Source organism: Odocoileus virginianus, chromosome 7 (assembly GCF_023699985.2).
Source record: "Odocoileus virginianus isolate 20LAN1187 ecotype Illinois chromosome 7, Ovbor_1.2, whole genome shotgun sequence".
NCBI lineage: Eukaryota > Metazoa > Chordata > Mammalia > Artiodactyla > Cervidae > Odocoileus > Odocoileus virginianus.
In genome coordinates this window covers 33,174,808-33,198,149 of record NC_069680.1, presented here as the reverse complement: position 1 = coordinate 33,198,149, position 23,342 = coordinate 33,174,808, and the positions used below count along the sequence as shown (strand labels likewise).

Here is a 23,342-nt window from a genome sequence, read left to right as displayed (position 1 = left end):
TGGTGTTTTGAAGTCCCCTCTCTTAGCAACTGATGGAACAAGCAGGCAAAAAGTTAATAAATAGAAGATATGAACAATAACATTAATCATGTATCCCTATGTTCTTTCTAGAAAATCACACCCAATAATTGCACAGCACAAATTCTTTTCAAGTGCACACAATCTATTAATCATCACAGATGATATGATGCTTCATAAAACAAGTGTTGATAAGTTTAAAAGCATTTAAATCATACAGAGTATATTCTCTGAGATTAAAATGAGACTAAATTAGAAATTAATAGCAATAAGATAACTAGGAAAACCACACATATCTGAAAAATGAAATGATATACTTCTAAATAATTTATGGGTGAAAGAGGAAATTATAAAGAAATCTGGAAAATATTTTAACCAAAGTGAGAAAGAAAATTCAGTATAATATTTCTGGGATGCAGCTAAAGCTGGGCTTAGAGGGACACTCATAGCTGTGAATACTTCCATGAGAAAAAAGAAAGGTTTAAAGTTCAATGAGCAAAGATTCCACCTCAACAGGGCAGAAAAATAAAAGAGCATCGTGAACTCAGAGTAACCAGGACGAAGGAGATGACAAAAACAGGGGCAGAAATAAATGAAAAAGGAAAACAAAGAACCTACTGTATCGCGCAGGGACCTCTGCTCAGTGGATGTGGCAGGCTGTACGGGAGAGGAGCTTCGGGCAGAACGGATCCGTGTGTGCAGCCAGTGTCAGAAATCAAGGTCAGCTGGACGTGGTCAAGCAGGAGATGGCACGAGTGAATATCGAAATTTTAGGAATCAGTGAACTAAAATGGACGAGAATGGGTGAATTTAAGTCAGATGACCACCCTGTGGGACTTCCCAGGTGGCACTAGTGGTAAAGAACCTGCCTGTCAATGCAGGAGATACAAGAGATACGGGTTAGATCCCTGGGTGGGGAAGACCTTCTGGAGTAGGAAATGGCAACCCATTCTAGTATTCTTGCCTGGAGAATCTCATGACCAGAGGAACCTAGGGGGCTACAGTCAGGGTCACAAAGAGTCAGACGCACTGAAGTGACTTAGCATGCACTGTGGGCAAGAATCCCTTAGAAGAAACGGAATAGCCCTCATAGTCCACAAAAGGGTCCAAAATACAATACTTTGGTGCAATCTCAAAAACAATAGAATGATCTCGGTTTGTTTCCAAGGCAAACCATTCAACATCACAGTAATCCAAGTCTATGAAGCAATCACTAATGCAGAAGAAGGTGAAGTTGAACTTTTCTATGAAGACCAACAAGACCTTCTAGAGCTAACACCAAAAAAAAAAAAGATGTCATTTTCATCATAGGAAGTTGGAATGTAAAAGCAGGAAGTCAAGAGATACTGGGAGTAACAGGCAAGTTTGGCCTTGGAGTACAGAATGAAGCAGGGCAAAGGCTAATAGAGGTTTGCTAAGAGAACACACTGGTCATAGCAAACACCCTCTTCCAACAACACAAGAGAAGACTCTACACATGGACATCACCAGATGGTCAACACCGAAATCAGATTATATTCTTTGCAGCTGAAGATATAAAAACACTATACAGTCAGTAGAAACAAGACTTGGAGCTGACTGTGGCTCAGATCATGAACTCCTTATTGCCAAATTCTGACTTAAATTGAGAGGAGTAGGGAAAACCACTAGACCATTCAGGTATGACCTAAATCAAATCCTTTATGATTATACATGCATATACAGTGGAGGTGACAAATAGGTTCAAGGGATTAGATCTGCTGTAGACAAAGTGCCTGAAGAACTATGGACAGAGGTTTGTAATATTGTACAGCGGGTGGTGACCAAAACCACCCCAAAGAAAAATTCAAGAAGGTAAAGTGGTTGTCTGAGACCTTACAAATGCCTGAGAAAAGAAGAGACGTGAAAGGCAAGGGAGAAAGGGAGAGATATATCCAACTGAATGCAGAGTTCCAGAGAACAGCAAGGAGAGATGAGGAAGCCTCCCTCAGTGATCAATGCAAAGAAATAGAGGAAAGCAGTACAATGGGAAAGACTAGAGATCTCTTCAAGAAAACTAGAGATACCAAGGGAACATTTCATGCAAAGATGGGCACAGTAAAGGACAGTAATGGTATGGACCTAACAGAAGCAGAAAATACTAAGAAGAGGTGGCAAGAATACACGAAAGAACTGTACAAGAAAGGTCTTAATGACCCGGATAACCGCGATGGTGTGATCACTCATCTAGAGCCAGGCATCTTGGAGTGCGGAAGTCAACTGGGCCCTAGGAAGCGTCCCTACAAACAAAGCTAGTGGAGCTGATGGAATTCCAGCTGAGCTATTTCAGATCCTGAAAGATGATGCTGTGAAAGTGCTGCGCTCAATATGCCAGCAAATTTAGAAAACTCAGCAGTGGCCACAGGACTGGAAAAGGTGTTTTCATTCCAGTCCCAAACAATGGACATGAGTTTGAGCAAACTCCAGGCTTTCTTTGTGGCTCAGATGGTAAAGAATCTGTCTGCAATGAGGCAGACCCAAGTTTGATCCCTGGGTCAGGAAGATCCTCTGGAGAAGGGCATGGCTTGGTTCAGTTCAGTTCAGTCACTCAGTCGTGTCCGAGTCTTTGCGACCCCATGAATCACAGCACACCAGGCCTGCCTGTCCATCACAAACTCCCAGAGTTTACTCAAACTCATGCCCATCAGGTCGGTGATGCCATCCAGCCATCTCATCCCCTGTCGTCCCCTTCTCCTCCTGCCCCCAATCCCTTCCAGCATCAGGGTCTTTTCCAATGAGTCAACTCTTTGCATGAGGTGGCCAAAACATTGGACTTTCAGCTTCAGCATCAGTCCTTCCAATGAACACCCAGGACTCATCTCCTTCAGGATGGACTGGTTGGATCTCCTTGCAGTCCAAGGGACTCTCAAGAGTCTTCTCCAACACCACAGTTCAAAAGCATCAATTTTTCGGTGCTCAGCTTTCTTCACAGTCCAACTCTCACATCCATACATGACCACTGGAAAAAACATAACCTTGACCAGATGGGCATTTGTTGGCAAAGTACTGTCTCTGCTTTTTAATATGCTATCTAGGTTGGTCGTAACTTTCCTTCCAAGGATCAGGCGTCTTTTAATTTCATGGCTGCAGTCACTATCTGCAGTGATTTTGGAGCCCCCAAAAATAAAGTCTGACACTGTTTCCACTGTCTCCCCATCTATTTCCCATGAAGTCATGGGACCAGATGCCATGATCTTACTTTTCTGAATGTTGAACTTTAAGCCAACTTTTTCACTCTCCTCTTTCACTTTCAACAAGAGGCTCTTAGTTCCTCTTCACTTTCTGCCACAAGGGTGGTGTCATCTGCATATCTGAGGTCACTGATATTTCTCCTGGCAATCTTGATTCCGGCTTGTGCTTCTTCCAGCCCAGTGTTTCTCATGATGTACTCTGCATATAAGTTAAATAAGCAGAGTGACAATATACAGCCTTGACGTACTCCTTTCCCTATTTGGAACCAGTCTGTTGTTCCCTGTCCAGTTCTAACTCTTGCTTCCTGACCTGCATACAGATTTCTCAAGAGGCAGGTCAGGTGGTCTGGTATTCTCATCTCCTACAGAATTTTCCACAGTTTATTGTGATCCACATAGTCGAAGGCTTTGTCGTAGTCAATAAAGCAGAAATAGATGTTTTTCTGGAACCCTCTTGGTTTTTCAATGATCCAGACAATGTTGGCAATTGGATCTCTGGTTCTTCTGCCTTTTCTAAAACCAGCTTGAACATCTGGAAGTTCTCGGTTCACGTATTGCTGAAGCCTGGCTTGGAGAATTTTGAGCATTACCTTACTAGCGTGTGAGATGAGTGCAATTGTGCGGTAGTTTGAGCATTCTTTGGCATTGCCTTTCTTAGGGATTGGAATGAAAACTGACCTTTCCCAGTCCTGTGGCCACTGCTGAGTTTTCCAAGTTTGCTGGCAGCATGGCTACCCACTCCCACATTCTTACCTGGAGAACCCCACGGACAGAGTAGCCTGGTGGCTACTGTCCAAGGGGTCGCAGAGTTGGACGTGACTTAGTGACTGAACAACAACAAGCCAGTGTGTCCCTGGATGGTGAGCTGGTTAAGGTCCCCCAGATTCAGGAAGGGGCAAGGTTACCGTGCCTCTGGTCCCTCTGAGCATCTCCTGGATGCCAGCACCGTGACGAGGCAGCAGAGAAGCAAATGTACCAGTGAGACTGCAGTCGGTGCCCTTCTGTCCGCAGATGCCCTGACCAGTTCCCTGAAAAACACTTGGCGGGTCCAAGACAACTGCTGGGAATGAGTCTAGACGGCTGCCAGTTTATCACAGAGACCAGTCACCAGCTTATTACCGAGATCAGTTAACCAGCTTGTCACAGAGATCAGTCACCAGCTTATCACACAGATCAGTCACCGGCTTATCACACAGATCAGTCACCGGCTTATCGCAGAGACCAGTCACCAGCTTATCACAGAGATCAGTTAACCAGTTTATCACAGAGATCAGTCACGCTTCAGAGAAAGCACACCCAGAGAGACAGAAGTGCTGTTTGCAGTGACATCAGGTCAAAACCCTGGAGGCCCTTTTTTCTAAATTGAAAATTTATATGGGGGCTTCCCGGATGGCCTAGTGGGTAAGAGTCTGCCTGTCAGTGCAGGGGACACGTGTTCAGTCCCTGGTCTGGCATGATCCCGTGTGCTGAGGAGCAAAGAAGCACCCGCATGGCGGCTGAGCCCGCATGCCTGGAGCCTGCGCCCCACAAGAGAGGCCACGGCACTGCACCTGGGGAGCAGCCCCGCCCGCCACGGCTAGGGAAAGACTGTGTGCGCAGCAGTGAAGACCCACTGGAGCCAAAAATACAATACAATAAAACAGATAAATTAAAAAAATAAAATTTATATGGAAACATTAAGGGCCCAGGCTCAAAAGCCATCCTGAGAACAGGCAGCGGCCACCCCCTGACTGCAGGCACGGACACTGACGCCCAGCATCGACTTAAGGGGAGGCTGGCAGCAGGCAGGGCCGCCCAGCTCTGCCCCATCAGGCTGGCGAGGGGTCTCCCGTGGAGACAGCAGCTGAGCGCGGCTCTCCGCCAGGGGCCTCCCTTCCTGGGGCGAGGCTGGGGCTCCTCATGAGAAGAGAGACCGCCTGTGCTCTTTCTGGGAGGGGCCTGTGTAGGCAGCACTTTTGGCCTGCTGACTACCAGTGATGGGAGACGAGCCCCCCAGCCCCTGCCTGGGCCGGGCCCCCCATCATTGCCTGTAGCCCCTCTGGGCTGCTCCCACCTGGACGTCCCCCTGTCCCTCTCCCGGGCACCGGCCCTCCTGCTGCTCGATCGCCTGCAGATCCAGGCTCAGCATCACCCCTTCTTTCTGTAGCTCTGTGCCCGCCGCACCGTCCACGTGGTGCCCCCCAAACCACTGCCCGCCTGGCACGACTGCATGCCATCTGTGCTTGCCCAGGGCGGCTGCCATCTGCAGGTGAAGGCGCCGCAGTGGGGCAGGGCCCACTCTGGTCCAAGCTCCTCTGGCCATGAGCTCCGAGAGCCTCCTCTGGGGCCCCAGGCATCAGCACAGGCTGTGAGGCCAGCCAGGAGGGAAGGAGAAGGGCAGTGACGGGCCCTGAACAGGCCGGATTTGCAGGATCTGCTGCAGGCCAGAGGGGCTGCCTGGGGCTAGAGGCTGGGGTTGCCCCTGCAGGGTGGGGCTGTGCAAAGGAGCGGCCTCTGCAGACCCCTCAGGAGCAGACCCCTTGGGTGCAGACCCCTCGGGTGCAGCGAACAGCCTCCAGGGCTCCAGCTCGGCCCCCATAGGGGCCACGTCAGGCCAGACAGAGCTCAGGGACAATGGCCGGGCAGCCTCAGGGTGCGGGGAGACCTCAGGGGAGCGAGTCCTGCTCCGGCCACACAGCGAGGGGACCCGCCTGCTGGACCCACCCCCACCCCCACCCCCATGCCACTCTGGGCCCACCACGGCGACAGGTCCACGGAGAGAAGCCCTGGGCTTCGATCAAGAGGCTCCTTCAGCACGTGGTGAGGTGACATGGCAAGCGGGCAAGGGGCCCCTACTCAGGTCTGCAACCCGCAGCGGGCCCAGGGCCCAGAGCCCCTCAGAGGCCCCCAGCCACCCGGGGACAGCTCACCAGGAGGCCCCGCTGCTGGCCTCACCTTGGGCAGGGTGGTGACCCCTCCTCTCCCGCCCCTGGCACTGCCCATGGGTCTAGACGGGTCCCTCAGCCCGCCCAGGAGGAGACCCTGAGTGCTGGGCAAGCTCTGCACTCTTTCCCCCAGGGCGGATCGTCCCCCCAGCCCCCTGGGGGGGGTGCTGCCGCCTGGACCAGACTGTGCCTTCGCCCTGGAGTCCTACAGTGAGGCTCTCACGGCCTCTCCGCGCCCCCCGCCCCCGGTCGGGCCCCTGAAGCCTGGCGCCTTCCCCTCTGCGGGGAGCCTCGCCCTTCTCTGGCCGTTTGGCTCCGCATCCAGCACCTGCGGGGCCGCGGCCGGCAGAGGGAGCAGGAGGCCCAGGGCACTGTCCGCGCGGAGGCCGTCCGGAGCCCTGCCCGGCCCTCTCCGACCCCGTGGACCCTCCTGCTCAGCGTCAGCTCCCACCCCCAGCGGACCCCCCCGCCCCCCGCCACGGCCGCTCAAGAAGCAGGAGTGTGAAAACGCCTTTCAACCCCTAGGGTTCCAGAAGGGCCCGCCCCGCGCGTCTGGATTAGCCCCGGGGCTGGTTTCGGATTCCGGCGCCAGGACTGTGTATGATAAATTTGCCCGCTGCTGAGTTGCTCCGTCGTGTCCGACTCTCCGCGACCCCACAGACTGCAGCCCACCAGGCTCCTCTGTCCATGGGATTTTCCAGGCAAGAACACTGGAGTGGGTTGCCGTGCCCTCCTCCAGGAGATTTTCCTGACCCAGGGATCAAACCCGGGTCTCTTAATTCTCCTGTGTTGGTAGGGGAGTTCTTAGCCACCAGCGCCACCTGGGAAGCCCCGACGATAAATTCATGTAGTTTTAATTTGTTCCAATAGGAGCAGGAAACTAACCTGGTCCTGAAGGTCACACTACCCAGAAATTCAGGTCCCAGGCAGAAAGCACAGAATTACAGGTGGAATCACCAAGCTGAACGTGCAAGGCGTGTCACCGAGGAGGGTGGGTTTGTAAGAGGACGCAGCGTTGGTGCCCAGGCTCCTGCTTCCGGCTGGGGGAGTAGGAAAGACATCCGTGACAGACGATGCGGGGGACGTGCCTAGTCCTACCGCAGCAGGACGGATGGATGGGCGGACAGACGGACAGACAAGACGGCTGGCCCAGAGGGGGACGGGAGGAGCTGGGTGCTCAGCGGGGAGTGCAGATGGGACCCCAGAGCCCCCGTCCCCCAGAGAGATGAGCAAGGCCTGGGCGGATGGTGGGGTCACAGGCCCCCTCCTCCCCCACCAGGAGCAGCGTGACTACAGTGGCTGGCCACTCATCCACATCACGCGGCCAGATGGTGACACAGTTTCAGACATGGGTCTGGAAAACACGCTGGGCAGTGAAATAAACTTGATAAAAATATAAAATGAGCGAGTCCATGTGTATATGGCTCAAAATCAGTGCAGACAAATTTAGGTGGTAAAACTATAAAAAACAAGCGATAAAAGTCATGACTCAGGACGGGGGCGGGGCATGGCCGAGCTCCCTGCAGAGGCGGCTCCTCTTTCTTCCTTTGAAGGGCACAGGGCTGTTTCATAAACCTGCGCTGATGTTGCAGACTTTTGGGCGGTATACATGTTCCATTTCTCAAAGAAAAGTTTTAAAAAACAAGAAGTACCAGCCCTCCCCCCGCGCCTGGGGTGCCTCCGAGCTGGAGGGTGAAGGTTCCGGCAGCTCTGACCCCAGCTGACCTTGCACCTGCCCATCCTCTGGCCTGTCTCCTGGGCCGGGGACCTGCTCTGCCCGCTCCCCTGGCTGCTGACTGGAGCCCACGTGCAGAGGACACCAGTTCCCAGGGCAGGGAACCCTGGTCGGTGGGTGCGAGGCCCAGGTGGAGGGTATTGTCCCTGCCGAGGCCCCTGGGCGCTGGGTGGGCACGCGTGGCACCTGCCGGGGAGTCCCTGTGGGTGTCTGGCCTGCTCCATGAGCCCCAGCCACCCTGGAGGCCTCGCTGAGGGGCTCCAGGGACTGGTCGGCAGACAGTGACCTCAGGGTGCTGGGGTTTTCTGACTCTGACCCATGGGCCCCACTTGCTTCAGCTTCAGTGTTCAAGTGGGGCATCTGTTTATTGACCCCGCGTCCTGAGCTTAGGGCCCCTGGGAAACCTGACTTTGAAATTCCAGCAACCACCCCCGGTGCCCGTCTAGTGTCAGCTGAGCTGGGCAGGCCCTCTTTCCAGGTCACGGGGCCCACGCTTCCCTGAGTGTCCCAGGGGCCGCAGGATAGGATGGGGAACTGCAGAGGCCAGATCCTCCAGCCACGGCTCAGCGACCGGAAGGGACCAGTGGGGGAAGAGGCCTGCAGCAAGGACCCGGGAGGAGAAGCCACATCAGGCTGTGAGGAGGGTCCCCAGGGCCTGCTGGACGCTCTGTCCACTGTCCAGGCCAGGCAGGCCCACCCCCAGGATGGCCTGAGGAGCTGCCGTCAGCTGACAGACACCGGCTGGTCCGTGCCCGTGTGAAGCCTGGGTCCCTGTGGATGAGACCCGCTCATGTGAATGGAGGGGTCACCGCTCCTGGGCCCCCCGTATCCTCGAGGAAGCGGGGAACACCTGGAGGAGGGGTGGGCTGGAGACCTGGAGCAGCTCAGGGCAGCCAGCCAGCAGCTGGAGGCCAGATGAGGAGGACCTATGACCCTGCCCGGGCACAGGCCTTCAGCCCCGGGGTCTGTTGGAGGGGCGCCCCGCCACTCCGGGTCCAGTTAGCGCTCCTGGGGTCGGTCAGGACTTTGAAACCTGAGAGATCCGGTCGATGATTTCAGCTCAGGTCAAAGAGCAGACCACGTCCATCGGCCAAGTGTGCAGCTTTGAGAACCACCGACGTGCCTCTGAGATGCAGACCCTCATGCCCAGCTGGCACTGACAGGCTGTGGGCAGAGGAAGGTGAAACCCTCAGGGATGTGATGCCTGGAGAAGAGCTGGTGGACGAAGGCCCGGGGCCGCGTGGGGAGCGGAGGACAGCTGCCCGAGCCCCGACCATGCCATGAAGGTGCTCCAGGACAGGCTTCCGTTCAGAACGCGGTGCTGACTTAGTCACTCAGTTGTGTCCAGCTGACTCCTGGGAACGTAGCCCGCCAGGCTCCTCTGTCCGTGGGACTTCCCAGGCAAGAACAGCGGAATGCGAAGACTGGAGTGGTCTCCTCATGGAGACCAGGAGGCGTGGAGACGCAGCAGCATGATGTGTCCTGATTCTCGGGCACAGGTCCTAGCACTGGACGCCGTCCGCTCGCGTGTCACTGACAAAAGCCCCCGTGTTCCTGGGCCAGGCCTGTAAGCCGGGCTGGGGTCCCAGGTGTGGCCTCACAGGGTCCTGCTCGGCCCTGAGCCCCGAGCCCTCTGCTCCCAAGGCTGCACGTGGGGCCATGTGGCTCCGCCCGGCCCGGCGCTGGGTCCAGCACGTCCCAAGCCCCTAGCCGGCTTCAGCCTCTGCCCTGAGAAGGAGTCCTGGGCAGAGGGAGCCCCGGGGGCCCCTCCCTCCCCTGGGTAGGGCCGTCCAGAGTCGGGGCCGACTGTGCGTGGACCAGTGGACAAACCAGTGCTCTCAGCCCTGTGGGTGCCTGCCATCCAGGGTGTGGGCACCATCAAGTGGACTTTACAGATAAGAAAGCCACCTGCTGACCTTAAGTAATAGGAAACTACTTGGGGCACTTTATGAGAAAGGGCGGAACAGATTGCAACATTAGGATGTAATTGCATGGAGCTGAATTAGCCCAGAACGTCAGAGCAGTCACAGCCAGAAGCTGTTTGATGCTGAGGTTTTGGTGGAGTCCCTGGGCCTGGGTTCCTCTGTTGAACTCTCCCCCTGAGATAGCAGTCTCAGGAGCGGGTCTTGGTTGTAGGGTGGAGCCTTTGGGAAGCGCTTTTCCAGAGACCTCGGAGAGCCTTCTCGCCCCTGGCGCTGTGTGAGGACACAGCAGGAGATGGGCCTCGAGGCCCAGGAGGCTGGTCCCGGCTCTGTCTGCCACTGGTTCCTGCTGCTCGGTTGCTCTCAGGTTGAAACTTGATCAAGATCCCCGCGCGGTGCCCTCGAGTGCGCCCCTGCACCGCCAGGTCCCGTGTGTGGGCCGAGCCCCAGGCTGTGCCCCGTGTGTGAGCGCGTTTGCGTTTCCTCCCGGGCTGTGCCGCCTGCTCACCTGGGACCACCTCCCCTCCTCCTTGCAAGCCTGCATGGACTGTCCCAGACTCAGCCCGAGGGTCTCCTCCCCCTGCGGCTTCTGGAGGTCCTGCGGAGCCGGCCACCACCTCCGTGCTGAGCACTGGGATGGGGGGAGGTGCCCGGGGGTCCCGTGACGACAGCTCAGCCTCGGGTCCACAGCCACACAGCCATCATCTCTGTGCTGAGCACTGGGACGGTGGGGCCGATGGCTCAGCCTCTGGGCCTCATGTCAGAACACAGAGTCAGTCAGCCCGCTTTCTGCCAACAGTAGCTCAGATCAGCATGCATGTCGCGCACCCCAGGCCCAATTAAACAGTGTTGACTGAGTTGCTGTCACCTCCCGATCATGGTTTCCACGTTTAATGAGAAGGAGCCGTGAGCCCAGGTCTGAGGACACAGGGGCGGGGAAGCGCCCCGGTCCCGCAGCGAAGCGCCCCTCGGACGAGCTGCGAAGGCTGCTGTCACTGCCTCTCGGGTGGGCAAGCTGGGAGCCCCCCGCGGGAGCAGGCAGAAGGCCCGACCCCCAAGGCTTAGGGGCGGCACCCCTTCATCCCAGGTAGTGATGCCCCAGCAGAAAGCCCTGGGCTGGGGCTGATAGGCCAGGAACCCAGCTCACACTCAGGCCACAGCCGTGAAGGACCCACGAAGGCCTTGGCTCCGCCTGGTGACCCCTGGGAGGCCTGGGGCCTGAATGGAGATGCTTCCTGGAGGGCCCCCGGGGCCATACCCACCCACCCTGCTGCCCTGTCCCCCACAGGGAAAGCAGAGGGTGACTCGGCCCTGAGCCCACAGCAGAGCCCGTGGGGCCACCTGCCCCGGCCTTGCCCTCAGAGCTTTCTAAACACGGAGGGATGAAGTGGCTCCTTCCCACCCCTGGGATCAGGGTCTCACCCTCAGCCACGTGGCCCTCCACTCAGGCTGGAGCTTCCCCGCTCGGCCATCTCTAAGGTTCTCAGCACGGTTCTAGAGAGGGCACTCCCTCCCTCCACCACCTCCTGCCGAAAGCCAGATGAGCTGGGGGAAGCGGCACGCTCATAAATAATCAGTGGGTGGAAGAAAAGACCTCGTGATGAATGAAGTAAATCCACAGCATGCAGACCTCTGGGTCAGCAACAATTCATGCCATGAGTTCTACGTCAGAGCAGATAGATCTCAAGTTGGGAATCTGACTTTATACTGTAAAGAAAAACCGGGAAGAAGAAGAGCGAACTGAATTCACATCTGCAGAAGGAAGGGACTAATAGAGACAAGAGCAGACGTAAATGCAACAGGGTGATCATTAGTTACCTGCTGATGTGTGCACTGGGACAGCCCTGAAATCTCTGTGCCCCCATGTCCTTATTTTGTAAAATAGAAAGTCATCTTCCCTCTGAGGTGTGTGAAAGCACTTTGTAAACTATGAGATCTTATTAAACTTACTTTATGTCAGACACATTTTCTGTTCTAAACAAATTGCCAAATAACTGTAAAGCCCATACCAGCCCTTTGGCAGACAGCCTAATAGAGTATGTGCTCAATAAAGTCCCTGATTTCAAAAAAGAAAAAAAACAGAGAAAGTCAATGAAATCAAAGTTAGTCCTTTAAAAAGGTTAACAGAATTGGCCAACTGTTGGCCAGACTAAGACAAAAAGAGAATGGGCTAACTCAGTCCTGCAAGTCTTCGCCAGGGCAATGAGGCAAGAAGAGAAAGAACATCCAGACTGAACATGAAGCAGTAAGACTCCCGACGTGGAGAGGAAACCGTGTGTATATGTGATCCCAAAGGACCCAGTGACGGTTACTGGAGCTAGCAAGCAAGATCAGCTGAATCGCAGGACACAGATCAGCAAACAAAATCAGTTGTATTTCTATATACAAGGTGGCTTCCTTGGTGGCTCAGATGGTAAAAAAAAATCTGTCTGCAATGCAGCAGACCCAGGTTCAATCCCTGGTCAGGAAGATCTGCTGGAGGAGGGCACGGCAACCCACTCCAGTATTCCTGCCTGGAGGATCCCATGGACAGAGGAGCCTGGTGGTCTACAGTCCATGGGGTCCCAAAGAGTCAGACACAACTGAGTGACTAACACTCATACATAAGCAGTGAACAGCCTGAATACAAAATTAAAGAAATGATCCCGTTTACAACAGCATAAAAATACTAAGGAAATAATTTAACCATGAAGCTCAAGATGTGTGCACTGAAAACTGTAAAACATTCCCAGGAGCAATGAAAGACTTTCATGAATGGAAAGACATCCTGTGTTTATGGATTGGAGACGTTAATAATGTTAAAATCCACTGGATCACAGAAAAAGCTAGAGAATTACAGAAAAACATCTATTCTGCTTTATTGATTACCCCAAAGCCTTTGACTATGTGGATAACAACAAACTGTGGAAAATTCTTCAAGAGATGGGAATACCAGACCACCTGACCTGCCTCCTGAGAAATCTGTATGAAGGTCAAAAAGCAACAGTTAGAACCAGACATGGAACAACACACTGGTTCCAAATAGTGAAAGGAGGACGTCAAGGCTGTATATTGTCACCCTGCTTATTTAACTTATATGCAGAGTACATCATTCGAAATATTGGGCTGGAGGAAGCACAATCTGGAATTAAGACTGCTGGGAGAAATATCAATAACCTCAAATATGCAGATAACACCACCTAAGGGCAGAAAGTGAAGAGGAACTAAAGAGCCTCTTGATGAAAGTGAAAGAGGAGAGTGAAAAAACTGGCTTAAAACTCAACATTCAAAAAACTAAGATCATGGCATCTGGTCCCATCACTTCATGGCAAATAGATGGGAAAACAATGGAAACAGTGACAGATTTTATTTTGGGGGGCTCCAAAATCACTGCAGATGGTGACTGCAGCCATGAATTAAAAGATGCCTGCTCCTTGGAAGAAAAGCTATGACCAACTTAGACATATTAAAAAGCAGAGACAGTACTTTGCCAACAAAGGTCTGTCTAGTCAAGCTATGGTTTTTCCAGTAGTCATGTATGGATGTGAGAGTTGGACTATAAAGAAAGCTGAGCGCCGAAGAATTGATGCTTTTGAACTGTGGTGTTGGAGAAGACTCTTGAGAGTCACTTGGACTGCAAGGAGATCCAACCAGTCCATCCTAAAGGAGATCAGTCCTGGGTATTCATTGGAAGGACTGATGCTGAAGCTGAAACTCCAATCCTTTGTCCACCTGATGCAAAGAACTGACTCATTGGAAAAGACCCTGATGCTGAGAAAGATTGAAGGCAGGAGGAGAAGGGGATGACAGAAGATGAGACGGTTGGATGACATCACCAACTCGATCAATATGAGTTGGAGTAAAGTCTGGGAGTTGGTGATGGACAGGGAGGCCTGGTGTGTTGCAGTCCATGGGGTCGCAAAGAGTTGGACACGACTGAGTGACTGAACTGAACTGAACTGAATAACGTTAAAATGCTAACACTTCTTAATGTGCTCTCCAGATTCAGTGCAATCTCTACCCAAAGTCCAATGGCCATTTGTGCAGAAATGGAGAAAACTATTTTATTGTTAGTGTGAACCAGTGAAGTTGCTCAGTTGTGTCCAATTCTTTAGGATCCCATGTACTGTAGCCCACCACACTCCTCCATCTATGGAATTTTCCAGGCAAGAATACTGGAGTGGGTTGCCATTTCCTTCTCCAGGGGATCTTCCCGACCCAGGGATTGAACCCAGGTCTCCTGCATTGCAGGCACACGCTTTACCGTATGAGCTACCAGGGCAGCCTAATGTTAGTGTGGGATTTCACAAATGTCTTTATTTCCCGTCAGAAAGCGCGGAGCTGGGTTGGGTGGACTCAGGGCTCAGCCCAGCAGGATGCGCGTGCTCTGTCCACAAGGGGCCCTGCAGCACGCTCCTCCTGGGAGGTCCCAGGAGCTAAATCCTTGCTGCAGTTGGTGAAGCACAGGCGACTTTCCCGTCCTAGGGGCTCAGGATGCAGTGAAGTGATGCCCCTAGTGGTCCAGCGGGAAAGCCCCTGACAAGGATGCCTCTGGGTGGAGGAGAGGAGGGAGGAGGCTCCAGGGCAGAGTTCAAGCCCCCGGCGGCCCTGGAGGGAAAGTCTCCAGCCCCGGACAGTTCCTCCTGGTCTCTGGGGTCCCCTCTGTCAGCCTCTGGTCTCTGGAGAAGGTCCAGGCCCATGGCACCTGCTGCCAGCCCCAGGCCAGGCTGGGCCAGAGAGAGCGGCTGGGCAGAGGGGCAGGCAAGTCTGAAGCAGGCGCCCCTCCTCTGACATCCACACCTGAGGGGGTGTGTGCCGGTGATCGAGGGATCCTCGGGGCCACCGCACTGGATGGGCGGCCCTCAGGCCAGGCTTCTTGTCCCAAGGGCAGCAGATGTGGGTGGGTGGGCGGCAGTGGTCCCCAGGAGGCACTGGGGGGGTGGCCTGTGGGTGTGACCCTGCAGCCGGGCTGGGCCCCTGTCCCCAGGACACAGCCCACAGGGCCAGCCGGGTTACGTGCATTTGGAAGCCACTGCGTAAAACCAGCGCTTGCTCCACCCCATTCTTCAAACCACCAGGCAGCCCTGCAATCAGCTTCAGCTCCGGAAACAGAAGCACATTTTGAGAGTGATTTTTAAACCTGGGGACCTGGGGCCTCCTTGGCAGGAGACAAGATGAAGAAATCTCGCCTCCCTGGCCCAAGCTGCTGCAGAAGCCACCCCAGCTCTGGTTGCCACGTGGCAACGCATCTGCTCCCCGTGAAAACCAGACAGTGTTGGGAACGGGGGTGGGGGTTGGGGTCACGATACTCACTTAAACAACAGCGTTTTTATCTGCCTCACCCCACACGCCTCTGCGGGGCTGGGGCTCGAGCTCACAAGGACGGACCAGAGGCCCCTCAAGTGCAAAGCCAGGAGGAGCCTGCTCGGGGGGCTGGGCCCCACGCACCCCCTGCCCCCCATGGGCCACAGCCCAGGAGCCCCCGCTCCCCACAGGACTACCTGGGAGCAGCTGTGCCCAGGACCCCAGGCCAGGGCCCCAAACACCGAGCCCCACCCCCCTCAGGAGCGCAGGCAGCCCCTGGCGGGCTGAGCGCTTCACAGCGGTCACCACGTGTGCTCAGCCAGCGGCCAAGGCTCTCTGAGCTCAGGCAGTGGCCTGGAGATGGGCCGGGTGATGGTGCTGGGCAGCGGACGCCCAGGATCCGGCCATGTAGGCCGATCTGGGCCTGGCTCCTGCCAATGGCCGATTTGGATTCAGTCTTGGTTCAGAGACTGGGAGGGCAGAGGCCAGCGAAACACGGATTGTCGTGGCCAGCTGCCTAGTGAGGGGCCGGCCTGTCCTTGTCTTAAGGAGCCGAGATTGCACCTCGGCATCTCCTGAGAGGCGTTCCTGCTGCGGCCTAGACAGGAGGCTCCCAGGGTGTCCCAGGCCATGTTCAGGGTCCACTGGGCGTCCCAGGCTGAGTTCTGGGAGGAGGTCTGGAGGTCCCATTGGCCCCAGGCCTGGTCCCACCACGTCTACCTCGAACCCTCCTGGTCCAAGGAGGAAACGGGGACGACCAGCTGAAGCAGGGTCCCATTCAAATCTATGTTCAGGCCCCGCGGTCACCTTGAGGTCGGGTCCCCTCTTTGCTCACCGAGACCGGTGAATAAACTAAAGCCAAGACTGGGGCCCTGGCCCGACACAGAGCCGTGTCCATGCCTGCCCACCCGCGGCGGGTGCTGACCCAGCCCCAGCCCCCACCTTCCCCGGCCACCTGGGCCTTCGATCACCCCTGGGCCCAGGCTTCCCTGTGGCCAGTTTGCCAAGACCCCCGAGGAGGGCCAGGGCCGGGGGTCAGACACGCTCGGTACCTGAGCAGGGGCTGCTTGGGGTACGGCGGCTGGCCTGGCCCCGGGCACAGCGGGGCCTTCTTGGTCACCTGCTTGTAGATGTTCCTGGCGGTCACCCCGATCCACAGCAGAGTGGAGAGTGTGGAGTAGTGCAGCGTGATGCCCACCTGTGGGGACAGCCAGTGAGCGCCCGCCCACCTACCGGCGCCCACCCAATCTGAGCCCCAACCCCGTCCCCCAGCGCCCCGGCCCCAAGTCTGAGCCCTGACCCCGTCCCCCAGCGCCCCGGCCCCAAGTCTGAGAACCGACCCCAGCCCCCAGCGCCCCTTCCCTGAGTCTGAGCCCTGACCCCGTCCCCCAGTGCCCCTTCCCTGAGTCTGAGCCCCAACCCCGTCCCCCAGCGCCCCGGCCCCAAGTCTGAACCCTGACCACCCCGTCCCCCAGCGCCCCGGCCCCAAGTCTGAGAACCAACCCCAGCCCCCAGCGCCCCTTCCCCGAGTCTGAGCCCTGACCCCGTCCCCCAGCGCCCCTTCCCCGAGTCTGAGCCCTGACCACCCCATCCCCCAGGGCCCCTTCCCCGAGTCTGAGCCCTGACCACCCCGTCCCCCAGCGCCCCTTCCCCAAGTCTGAACCCTGACCCCGCCCCCCAGCGCCCCTTCCCCAAGTCTGAGCCCTGACCACTCCATCCCCCAGCACCCCTTCTCCAAGTCTGAACCCTGACCCCGCCCCCCAGCGCCCCTTCCCCGATTCTGAGCCCTGCATCCCGTCCTGCTGCCCCCTCTCACATCCTCAGGAAACAGATCAACAGCAACAGGAACAGGGCCTGGCAGGGGCCCTGGGGTGCTCGGGGCAGACACTGCGCTTCACAGGGGCTCAGAGCTCAGGAAGTCACGTGGGAGGCCGGGATCCTGAGCCCGCTCGCCTCCTGCAGGGAGCCGTGGGCACGCCCCCGGCCTGGTCCGAGCAGGCAGACTCCTCCTGCACGGGAGCCCTGTGGCCGTGTGGTCAGTGGGGCTCAGCTCCCGTGGAGCCCGCCAGAAGGGAGGGGCAGAGGCGTGGGGATATCCGGGATGCCGTCCTCGGAGATCAGAGGCTGAAGTTCACTCCTTGCCGGTCAGAGTCGCTCGTTACTATGGAAACAGCCCCATCGCCCGTGGCTGCTCCACTTTAGCTAATTGGGTGTTCATTCTGCACCCCATCTTCACCATCCGATTCTGTAGAATGAGGCTACCTTGAAGTAATGATGTGACGTTTTGCCATGACAAATAAAATATGGCTGTGATTGTAAGGACGTCAGTGTTTAAGGAATACAGAGTTTCTCTAAACAAAGGTAACATCGCACCGCTGTAACGATTTATCAGATGTAGAGTTCAGCTTCAACTTGTGAGAAAGCCCCATAAGGACCTAAGGACAGGTGGGACTGTTGTGAGAATGCTGGGCTGTGTTTCAGTTGCTGCCCGCGCGGGGGAGCGCCCAGGCCTTCTCTCTGCCCGGCCTGGGCTTCGTGCCTGGGAGCAGGAGCCCGCGATCCCCGCGGCCTGGCCGAGAGGAGGGGGCGGACGTGAGACCCCTGGGCCGGCCCCACCCCCACCGTCTTCCCAAGCGCCGCGGACCTTGCCAGCCTGTGGGAGATGGGAAGGCCGAAACAGCAGGATCTCCCAGACGCCAGCCTCAGGTGGACACGTGCAGAGGTCGCCACAGGGTCGTCACGCTGGCATCCAGACGGCCCTTGAGCCGCCCGGGGCCGTGGGGCCGTGGGGCAGCAGGTGCGTGTGGCATCGCAGCCTCCGCGCGGCGCACAGCTCTGGTCCCATACGACCACCTCTCCTCTCCAGCCCCCAGCTCTGGGCCACGAGCGCCCATCACGGCCCTGGGGCGCGTTTCCCTGTGACGCCCGCTGGGGTGGGGACGCTGCTGGCTGTGGGCGCCGGCGTGGAGCCCGGGTGGTGGTGAGCTGGCACTGGGCACCGTGTGCCAGGCTGGCTGCCGGCCAGGGCAAAACCGTACTGGCGCTGATGAATCGTCCCCTGTGATGGGGGCGGCGGGGCGCCCGGCGTCTGCAGCCGGCAGGACGGGCAGCTGTGCGGGTTCAGCCTGAGCAGGCCCAGAGGCGGGAGGTCCCCGCCAGGACACTCAGGGCTCTCCCTGCGCAGACGTCGGTCTGGTCCAGGCTCTCGGGGGCTGGGCGACATTGGGAAGACGGTCCGCTCTCCTCCAGCCGCTGCCTGAACGTTCATTTCACTCAGAAGCACCCTCACAGACACGCCTAGAAGGATGTTTGACCGAATGTCTGGGCACCAGGGCCAGTCAGCTTGACAGGGGACAGTGAGCTTCACACCTTCCAACCGACTCGCCTCTGAGCTGTGCCCCGGCGTCCCTCTCCTCCGGCAAGTGTGGGGTCCACGGTCACGGCCTCCCGGCCCCGCACCTGCTCTCTCTCTGACGGTTCCTCCCGGTGAGCCTGGCCTGTCTGCAGCAGATCCTCTGCCGGAACCTTGTCCTCTCTGCCCCACGCCCGGGTCAGTGCTTGTCTTCAAGTGAGCGAGTGAAGCTCCACTTCCTTCTGGAAGCGTGGACTCGGAGCTGAGCTGCTCCCGAGGGGAGGTTGTCACCACGAGGTGACCGAGTGTGTCTCGCACTAGCGGGACGTGTGGCGCTCTCCAGGCCCATCTGCCCCCGCCCATGACACAGTCAGGGGCCCAGCCTGCTGGCCTGGCCTGGCCTGGCCGCCACAGGGACACCTGGCCCCCGAGCCTCTGTCTGGGTAGGAGGCTTGGGGACAGGTCCCAGTTTGGGGGCTCCCGGGGCTGTAGTGGTCATGATGACTGGAGGCGCTGGGGGGCGGTGGCCCCAGGTCCCAGGGCTCCCCCGCAGGGTCCCCGCACACGGGGCGCCGGTGCAAATGTGGACATGACTGCAACAGTCCATTTTACTGCTCCAGACAGCTCCACGTCTCAGCAGGTGTTCAGAGGCGGATGGCAAATTGGATTTCCCGGAGCTCCCCCAGGGGTGTTTCCGCGCTATCGAGAGACCTCCAGGAGTGTGTCCGCCCCACATGTGGTTCAGGGATGTGCTGGTGACTTTTCTGCCAGGGACCGGAGCAGGTGCAGAGTTGGCTTCCTGGTGGGACGGCTGGCATCCACACGCATTTGTGGAAAGCTGACCTCTCTTCTGTGCTCAGAAGCCTGGTGGTGCGGGAACTGGGCCCTTACATCCTGCCACACGGGCCTGGCACCTTGTCTGCAGGGGGGAGTGTGTGGGGGCAGGAGCTCACGGGCAGTTCCACCCGAGGCACCCCTGCCCAGTGGGAGCAGACTCGTGCCCTCCAACGCCCGGGAATTGCCAGCAGCTGCCACTGGTGCAGAAGGACAGGTCAGTGCGTGTGGACAGAGGGGGCACATGTGTGCCCAAGATCAGCAGGCACACACAGGAGCCAGGGAATCGGGCTGAGGCAGCCCCATGGCTGTCGACATACTCTTGCTGAATTCACACAAACAAGGCCGCAAGGGGAGCGTGTGAGGTTGTGGTGGGTGCTGGCCGGGACACTTTCTCCATGTGGTCCCGGCAGATGGACACCCACCAAGTGAGTCCTTGGTGAGAGGCCCTGTGGTCCATGGGGAAGCGCCCACATGGCCCCTGATGAGTGCTGGAGGTGTCTGCCAGCTGGGAGGGGAGTCCACCTGGAGGGGACTGTCCTCCTGGAGGTGTCTGCCCGCTGGGAGGGGACTGCTCATCTAGAGGGGACTGTATCCCTGTATCCCTCGGCCAGGCTGAGCCGAGGCCAGGTGTAGGTGGGCTGGTGAGAGGCTGGGGGGAGAGAGCAGAGGGGCCTCGATGTCCAGCTGCACGGACCCTGGGCCTTTGTCCTTGACTCGCAGCTGATGGAGGGGACTCTCTGGCTCTGTCAGGACCAGAGGGTATCTCATATGCTCCCCTTTCTTTTTTGGCTTCGCTGTGAGGTTTGTGGGATCATTTCCCAACCAGGGATCAAACCCACAACCTCTGCAGTAGAAGCTTTGGAGTGTCACCCACTGGACCACCAAGGAAGCCCCTTTCCCCTCCTTCTAAAAAAGGCCAGGTGGGGCCATGGGGTGGAAAGAAGACCCCCTGAGACTTCTTTTCCCAAAGGCCCCCACTCACCCAAGAGGGTCAGACCTCCCAGTCAGTGTGAGACCACCATGTGCCACGTGGGGGTGGGCACGCCCAACCCCTGGTGACCCGGCGGTGAGGGCGCACTGTCCCTGGTGAGGAGCTGCGACCGCAGGGCCCGGGCTCTTACCTGGGCCGGGGGAGCAGGCCCTGCCCCTCAACTCCCGCCCATCCATTTGCAGGAGAGGCAGGCCGAATCCCTACTTCTGTGATCAGCCAGTTTGTTCGAAATTGACCGTCTTGTTAACATGTCACCAGGGGCTTGGAGAAAACTGGTCCCATTGGAAAATAAACTAAATAACGTGATCCGGCGCTGAGCAGATCGGTCAGACTCACACCGGGAAGAAACTGATACAGACGCACTGGGTGCTGCAGAGTCCCCGTCAGGAGAAGCCCCTGGACAAACGCTCGCATGTTATTTCCGGACGATCATCACGGATCTCCCCCCTTGGCCGGAGTCGATAAGCACGTCAGACCTGGCAGCGAATGAAGACAGCACTCACCGCCTGGCACAGGGTCGGGAACCTGGTGCGGTTGATGCCGCCAGCAAAGGCGGAGAAGGTCAGGGCCGCGTGGAGACAGAAGTTCAGGAGGGTGTGCCGGCCAGGGCGGCTGATCCGGATGGCGCTGCGGGCGAGACCGCGGTCAGAAGCTGCCTCCAGGGGCGGGGCGCGGCGCGGCGCGGGGAGGGGCGGGGCGGGGCGGGGCGGGGCGGGGCGGGGCGCGGGACAGCCTCGGCAGCACAGGCCACGCCCCATCCAGCGGGGACTGGGCGGAGGCCTCGGGTGGATGGGGACGGGCTGGGAACAGCACTCCAGGGCGACTGGGCCGGGCGCGGATGGATGGGCTTGCTGTCCACTCTAGCTTGTGGCCTCGGGTGCTTGGTGTAAAGTCACCCTGGGAGGCTGCGCCTGGATGTCTCCGGTTGTCAGACAAACGATGACCTAGAGGCCCTGGGACGTCACGACTCGTCCGAGGTCACGGGGGAAGGTGGGGGTGAAGCTGGTCTGGCTTCGTCATTCCCCGGACGGGGTGCTTCGTGTCTGATCGGAGTCTGTACCTTGGGAGGAGGCTGTGGCTGGACCCCGCAGCAGTGACTGCCGCAGAGGACGCTGCTTGTGGTGGAGTCCACACCCAGGGCTAGCCTGGCAATACCCACGCTAGACTTCTCAGTCTGTGCCTGCAGCTGTGACTGCGACCACAGCTTCTCTGCGGCCTCGGTCACACTCAGGCCTCTACCTGTGACCCTGGCCTGCGATGTGCCCAAACTCCTTCCCTGACCACAGTTAGGACCGTGGCCTAGGCTCTGCCCATGGTCTGGACCCTGATGGCGGCAGGGACCCCTCCTCACATTTCCCAGGTCATCTCTGAGGGACGTAGAGAACCCACTGGACTCCCCTGTGGACGGCCGGCCCAGGGCACGGCTGCTCCGAGGGTTGGGCGGCTACTCTGACTCCCTTGGGGCGCGGCTGTCGGAGCCCTTGGAGGAAGAACGCGTGTCACCCGACGGGATGAGAATGTGAGGCCTGGGATGTCCGTCCCCCAGCACTCAGCCACCCTCAGCTGCCAGGACCACCGGGGCCTGGGAGGCACCTTCCGGGGACTCCTTTCTACAGGAGGACGGGGCGGGGGGCTCGCCCTTGAAGGTGGAGGGCTCACCTCTGGTGGACGATGTAGGTGGCGGCGGAGGCCAGCAGACAGAGCAGCATGACGGCCGTGCAGGCGTACACCACAGGGTGCAGGAGCTCCCCTGGGGCCGGGGGCGGGGAGAGGACCGTCCTCAGATCCTGGAAAGGACACGGGACGCACCACGTGACCGGCGTGGCCGGGCACTCCTGGGACCGGCGTCCGCCCTGCAGAGTCCCGGAGGCGAGTCCTGCACCAGGAGGAGACTTGCTGGGAATGCCTGGGGCAGGGGCAGGGCCCCAACCAGGGGAGCGCTCGGGGCAGAGGTGCCCAGCGCCCCGCTCAGCCGCGGGTGTCCCCATGGGCTCTGACGTCCGCCTCCCCAGGGGCAGTGCCCTGCTGGGCCAGGGGTCGGCCCGCCAGCCTCCCTCCAGCCCGGGGGTTCAGTCACCCGGAGACCACTGCTTCCTTCCGTCCTGGGGGCACGGGTCTTCCGGAGCCCACTCCTGTCAGATGCACCTGACGGCACCGCCCCGGGAGGCGCCCGTCAGGTTGCCCCCAGGCCCCTCTGTGGGCCGCGTACCCACTGATGTGCTGCCGGGAAGGTCTCCCAGGAGAGTCTGTCAGGTCTCAGTAATCCTGCCTGGTGTGAAGCCGCCCCAGACCCCACGGCGTCCCGCCTCTACCGCGCGGCACACGAGAGCCCTGCTGTGGGCGGCATCCCTGCAGCCCAGGGGTGCTGGGCTTCAGGGACCTGGCTTGGGTCAGATGCAGTCCCGGGGCGGCCCTGACCCGGAGAGGCCAGAGCCCTTGTGAGAAGGGGAACAGCAGGAGACGCCGCAGCAACACAAGGAGGTGCCGTCTACACGGCGCGGAGCGGCCCTGGGGACGCCAGCCTCAGGCCCCGCGCCCTCCACGGCCAGCCTGGGAGGAGGTGCCGTCTACACGGCGCGGAGCGGCCCTGGGGACGCCAGCCTCAGGCCCCGCGCCCTCCACGGCCAGCCTAGGAGGAGGTGCCGTCTACACGGCGCGGAGCGGCCCCAGGGACGCCAGCCTCCCGAGCTGGGAGGAGGAGATGCTGTCTACACGGCAAGGAGTGGCTTCGGTGATGCCAGCCTCCTGGGCTGTGGGTTGAGCCTCCTGCTCTTGGGACTTTGCCACGGGCCCCGTGGGGACAGCCTCTGCCCGTGGAGTAGGCGCTCTGGTCCCCACTGCCCAGGTCAAGGGCAGGGTCTGTGCTCCACACTGCGAACCTGCTGCTCTCCTGGCGTGGCCCCAGGGGACGTGCTGGGCTCTGGAGGGCACGCTGGGGGCCAGGCTGGGCCTGCAGAGGGCTGCCTGGCAGCCCCGTGAGGCCACTGTGGGGGGCTGCCTGGCGGCCCCGTGAGGCCACTGTGGGCGGCTGCCTGGCGGCCCCGTGAGGCCACTGTGGGGGGCTGCCTGGC

General features: G+C 58.5%; 1 protein-coding gene across 1 annotated transcript in view; it reads right to left on the bottom strand.

Annotated features, from left to right (window-relative positions):
• The window catches only part of ADGRA1 (adhesion G protein-coupled receptor A1), a 35,493-nt gene that overhangs the window by 4,914 nt on the left and 7,237 nt on the right, over positions 1 to 23,342 (bottom strand). Inside the window, exons 3-5 of the mRNA XM_070470530.1 lie at positions 21,931 to 22,058; positions 20,775 to 20,898; positions 16,144 to 16,289 (exon numbers count right to left, since the gene is read on the bottom strand). Coding sequence (XP_070326631.1) covers positions 16,144 to 16,289; positions 20,775 to 20,898; positions 21,931 to 22,058 — 398 coding nt within the window. The remainder of the gene's footprint in view (positions 1 to 16,143; positions 16,290 to 20,774; positions 20,899 to 21,930; positions 22,059 to 23,342) is intronic.